The following is a 4299-nucleotide window of genomic DNA, read 5'->3' as shown; positions in this document are numbered from 1 at the left end:
TCGCAGCAGGAATCCTCCTCTGGGCTGGGATTTGGGGGTCTCTCTGCTCCCCAGCTGTGATCCTGGCTCTGGTAGACGCGTTATTTACAAGCCCTCCTAAAGGGCAGCTTGGGGCTCTCTCCCACATTTGTGCACGTTTCTTCCTGCAGATGGAAAGCCCATTTCCACAGATGTGATAGTGCTGGGCCGGACAAACCTCCTCATTCCTTCCAGCCAACCCCATCACTCAGGGGTGTACGTCTGCCGTGCTAACAAACCCCAGACCAGGCAGTTTGTTACAGCCGCAGCTGAGCTCCGGGTTCTTGGTGAGTAGAGAACAGGATAAACATTCCAGGTAGAAGCGCTGACCAGGTGGCTGTGGATTACCTGGACCTACATCCAGGAGATCCCCTAGAAGTTGTGTCTGTGGCCCGTGCTGGGTAGAATGGGAGCCAGGTTAGACCAGGAGGCCCTGGGTTGGGATAGCTCTCGGTGGGAGTGTCACCTCTTTAATTTGGGGTTTAGTTCCTTGTATTTACTGAACCATTTTCTACATTATTCTTGTTCTCCAGGGTTCCCCTATGGAAATCTGTATCAGCAATTAACTTTCAGTATTGTGGAAGCCAGCAGGGAGAACAGCCTAGGATCAAGGAACGCAGCACATGATTGATAGAGAATTTATTTTTCCTTTTGGACAGAGTCTAAATTAAGCCTCTAGAGTCTGCTTGGCAAATCCTATCTTGTAAGCAAAGCTGCTACTGAATAAAACATAGCACCGTGTGGGGAGGAGAAGGGATTTGCTTTGCTATCTTTTCCTCCTCCTTCCTGCCTTTAATTTGTCCTCTCTCCTCCCAGCTACACCCAGCATCTCCCAGGCTCCTGAAACCATCTCACGCACCCGAGCCAGCACGGCCCGGTTTGTCTGCAAGGCAGAAGGCGAGCCAGCCCCAACCATTCACTGGCTGAAGAACGGCGAGGCCATCCTCTCCAACGGGCGGGTGAAGGCGCAGAGCAGCGGGAGCCTTGTGATCAATCAGATCGGGTTGGAGGATGCTGGCTATTATCAGTGCGTGGCTGAGAACAGCTTGGGCATGGCTTGTGCCACTGCCAAGCTCTCGGTGATCGTGCGGGAGGGTTTGCCCAGCGCTCCCAAGAAGGTGTCAGCCGTGTCCCTCTCCAGCACCACAGTCCTTGTGTCCTGGGAGCGGCCAGAGTACAACAGCGAGCAGATCATTGGCTTCTCATTACATTACCAGCGGGCTGTGGGTAGGTGTTATCTGCCTCTGTAACACAGCTGTGTTGCAGGTACAAGACACAAGGCACAGGTTGACTTTCTTTCCCAGCTAGTGACAAGTGTGAGGCAATTCCAGTTAGTTTAGCCCTTTTCGTTGCAGATAAAGGAATTTTGTCTTGGGAGTCAGCATCAGCCTGTGACAGCAGCTGTGGATTAACCGACATACTAACTTCTTGGCCAGCAGTAGCATGTCCACATAGCTGAGTTGTCTGGGTTCTAATAGGATCAGACACTTCTGGATATTTATTTCTGTTCTTTACTTTTTCCTCCAACTCATTGATGTTATATGCAAAGGGTGTGATTATTAATGGAGACGTTAAACAGCTACATTGTGTACAGGGGTAATCACTAAATTATTCACACCCGGAATCTGAAGTGAGGCACTTGGGCCTCTTGGGGTCTGTTTTTCCCAACAGCCAGCAAGCCAATAATCTTGCTGAACTATTGCCAGAGCTCCTCTGAAAATCAAGCTGGTAACTTCAGCTGCCTTGACATGGATTAAGGTGCATGAGTCAAAATGGAAATGTTAATATTGAGGCATTGTATGTTTCTGCCCGGAGAATTCACATGAAAGATGGGTTTTGTACAGGCACCAGGGAAATCGGAGAAGACATAGTGATTTTTAAGGTGTATTTACACTATGGACCTTTTGAGTTAAGTGATTTTTCAAGGGGTGTCCTGGCAGTTCACTGACCTGCTGACCAGTGTTTCCTTGGCTCTAGGAACAGATAACGTGGAATACCAGTTTGCTGTCAATAATGATACCACTGAGCTGCAAGTCAAGGACCTAGAACCCAATACCAACTACGTCTTCTATGTGGTCGCATATTCTCAGCTCGGAGCCAGCCGGACATCCTCTTCCATCATTGTTCAGACCTTGGAGGATGGTGCGTTGAATTAGATGGGTACTGGTGCCTAAAAATGTTCTTGACCTGTTTCATGGTGAGCCTTGAATATGCTACGGAGAATAGTATCAGCTCCTAGAAACCTAAACCAGCTTGCTGCTCCTACAGCTTCTTGTCAGAAGCCCTTTTAAAGAAAAAAAAACCCTAAACAACAAACGAACCAAAACCAAAAGCACCGTGGTCTGATTGTCAGCTTGGGTGATGAAGAGCATGAAAATGAGCTAGCTGACACTAGGGCCCATGAGAATCCTGTAGGAACTGCTGTCAGTTCCTCTGAGCTTTCACCTAGCTAATGTGATACTGCTCCAAACTTGACTCTGAGCCAGACTTGATTTCAACTCAGAAAACAGACATCTATTGCAATTTGTAAGGGTGGGAGCAGCCTTGAGGTTGGATCCCTTAGGAGCCGGTAGTTTTGTGTTGATTTTACCATTTATCACGTAGCATTTTGCGAGCTGTAAAGGCAGAGTGCCAGGACAGCTGCCCAACAGGGGAGGACATGTACAACTTTCAACAGACAACAGGACAGAGGCAAAAAGCAATGGTTTTGGCAGACATTGTGCAAGCCCCTGCTATGCTGCAGGGTGCATTATGTGCTTTTAATACTCCTGACGTCGTGAGCTGCGTGGTCCTACATGTATGTGTCTGAAGCCTGAAAAGCTGAGATGAAGGCATGCAAGCTGCCTGCAGCACAGAGCTGTGATTCTTGAGGGAGTGGGGATTCCTGGATTGAAGTTGAGATCTGTGAGCCATTTGCTTTAGTGTCTCCTTCATGCTCCACAGTACAGCGTAGGCTGGTTAGCTGGTCTGTGCTAACGTGCCCAGTTTGCAGTGGACACGGGGTCTCTAGGGAGCAGTGTGGGTGGGGCCAGCAGGCTCTGACCAGCCTGATGAAGCTGAGCAGCCCACCATCTCCCCTCCCCGGACACCCCACCAATGCTCTGAGCTGTGGGGTATTGGTTCACCCCGGGACAGGCAGCATGTCACCAGTGGCTGTGGCAGGGCCAAGACCAGGTAGTGGCCTCCCCGCCAACTCGGAGAACTGACAGAGATGTGTTGAGGTCTTGCCCTGGTCTTTGCGGACTTCTCACTGTTGCTTCTGCCCAGTTCCTAGTGCTGCCCCTCAGCTGTCCCTGTCGAGCATGACTCCTGGTGACATCCGTGTGACATGGCTGCCGCCTCCTCCAGAGCTGAGTAACGGCAAGATAATGAAGTACAAGATCGACTACTGCACCCTCAAGGAAGGTGAGGGAAATGCCATTTGGAGGGGTTGAGTCTTCTGCTCCAGCAGTGTTAACAACATGTCATGTTGAGGGGAGGAGGTGCTGAAAATGGGAGGGACCCCTTTTTACGCAGGGGAAAAGAACAGCCCCCTCTCAGCCTGGCTGTGCTGGTGGTGGTCAGTGCCGGTACTGTGCTACTTCACACTGCTTCGAGGTGCCTTTTTCTGTGATTGTGGAGGAGCCTGTGTCCCCGGGGGAATGGCCTGACACTTGTGTGTTTGTGCTGCCCCATGAGTGTCTGTATGAGTGACCCTTTTGTGCCATCTGCACTGTGTGTTTTGGGGGAAGAGCTTTATGCTGGTTGGGGAAGAAGGGTAAATGCATTTGATTCCTTTAAAACAGAGTCTAATCAAAGTGATCCTTGTGGAAAAAACCCCAAGTATCCTGGCCAGGCTGTGTTGCTCTATTGCTGACTTTTATCCGGCTTTTATTTATATTGTCAGACGCTCTAAGAAGCCTTCAGCAGGGATGGTAACGTTTGCCTGTGCTGGCCGTGGCTGTTCCAATTCCATGTGTGCTTGCTTTGCAAATCCTTCTGGGTATTTGCTCTTAAAACCATCACAGCTCTTCAGCTTCTCACTTCCCAGGGTCATGATTCTTACCAAGAGAAGGATGGGGAGTGTGATGAAGTGCTGGACATGTTCCCGTGTTTGATCTGGATTAGTACTGGCTCTTGTTTTTTTGCCCTGAGTCTGGACGTGGCTCTGTGGCATCGTAAAACCTTGGAAACCTTTGCAGTCCAGGAATCACACTCAGCAATACACTGTTACATAGCAGGGATGGTGCTCCCAGCTGAGTTTACACCAGGTAAAGCTGAAAAGCAAGACCTCTGCATTCA

At 49.8% G+C, this 4299-nt stretch overlaps 1 protein-coding gene across 1 annotated transcript in view; it reads left to right on the top strand.

Annotated features, from left to right (window-relative positions):
• The window catches only part of IGDCC4 (immunoglobulin superfamily, DCC subclass, member 4), a 63488-nt gene that overhangs the window by 37694 nt on the left and 21495 nt on the right, over positions 1-4299 (top strand). Inside the window, exons 6-9 of the mRNA XM_010287326.1 lie at positions 150-305; positions 835-1245; positions 1996-2160; positions 3286-3423. Coding sequence (XP_010285628.1) covers positions 150-305; positions 835-1245; positions 1996-2160; positions 3286-3423 — 870 coding nt within the window. The remainder of the gene's footprint in view (positions 1-149; positions 306-834; positions 1246-1995; positions 2161-3285; positions 3424-4299) is intronic.

Source organism: Phaethon lepturus, unplaced genomic scaffold, assembly GCF_000687285.1.
Source record: "Phaethon lepturus isolate BGI_N335 unplaced genomic scaffold, ASM68728v1 scaffold15465, whole genome shotgun sequence".
Taxonomy (NCBI): domain Eukaryota; kingdom Metazoa; phylum Chordata; class Aves; order Phaethontiformes; family Phaethontidae; genus Phaethon; species Phaethon lepturus.
Note: the sequence above shows the minus strand (reverse complement) of the source record. Positions and strands in the feature narration are given on the sequence as shown.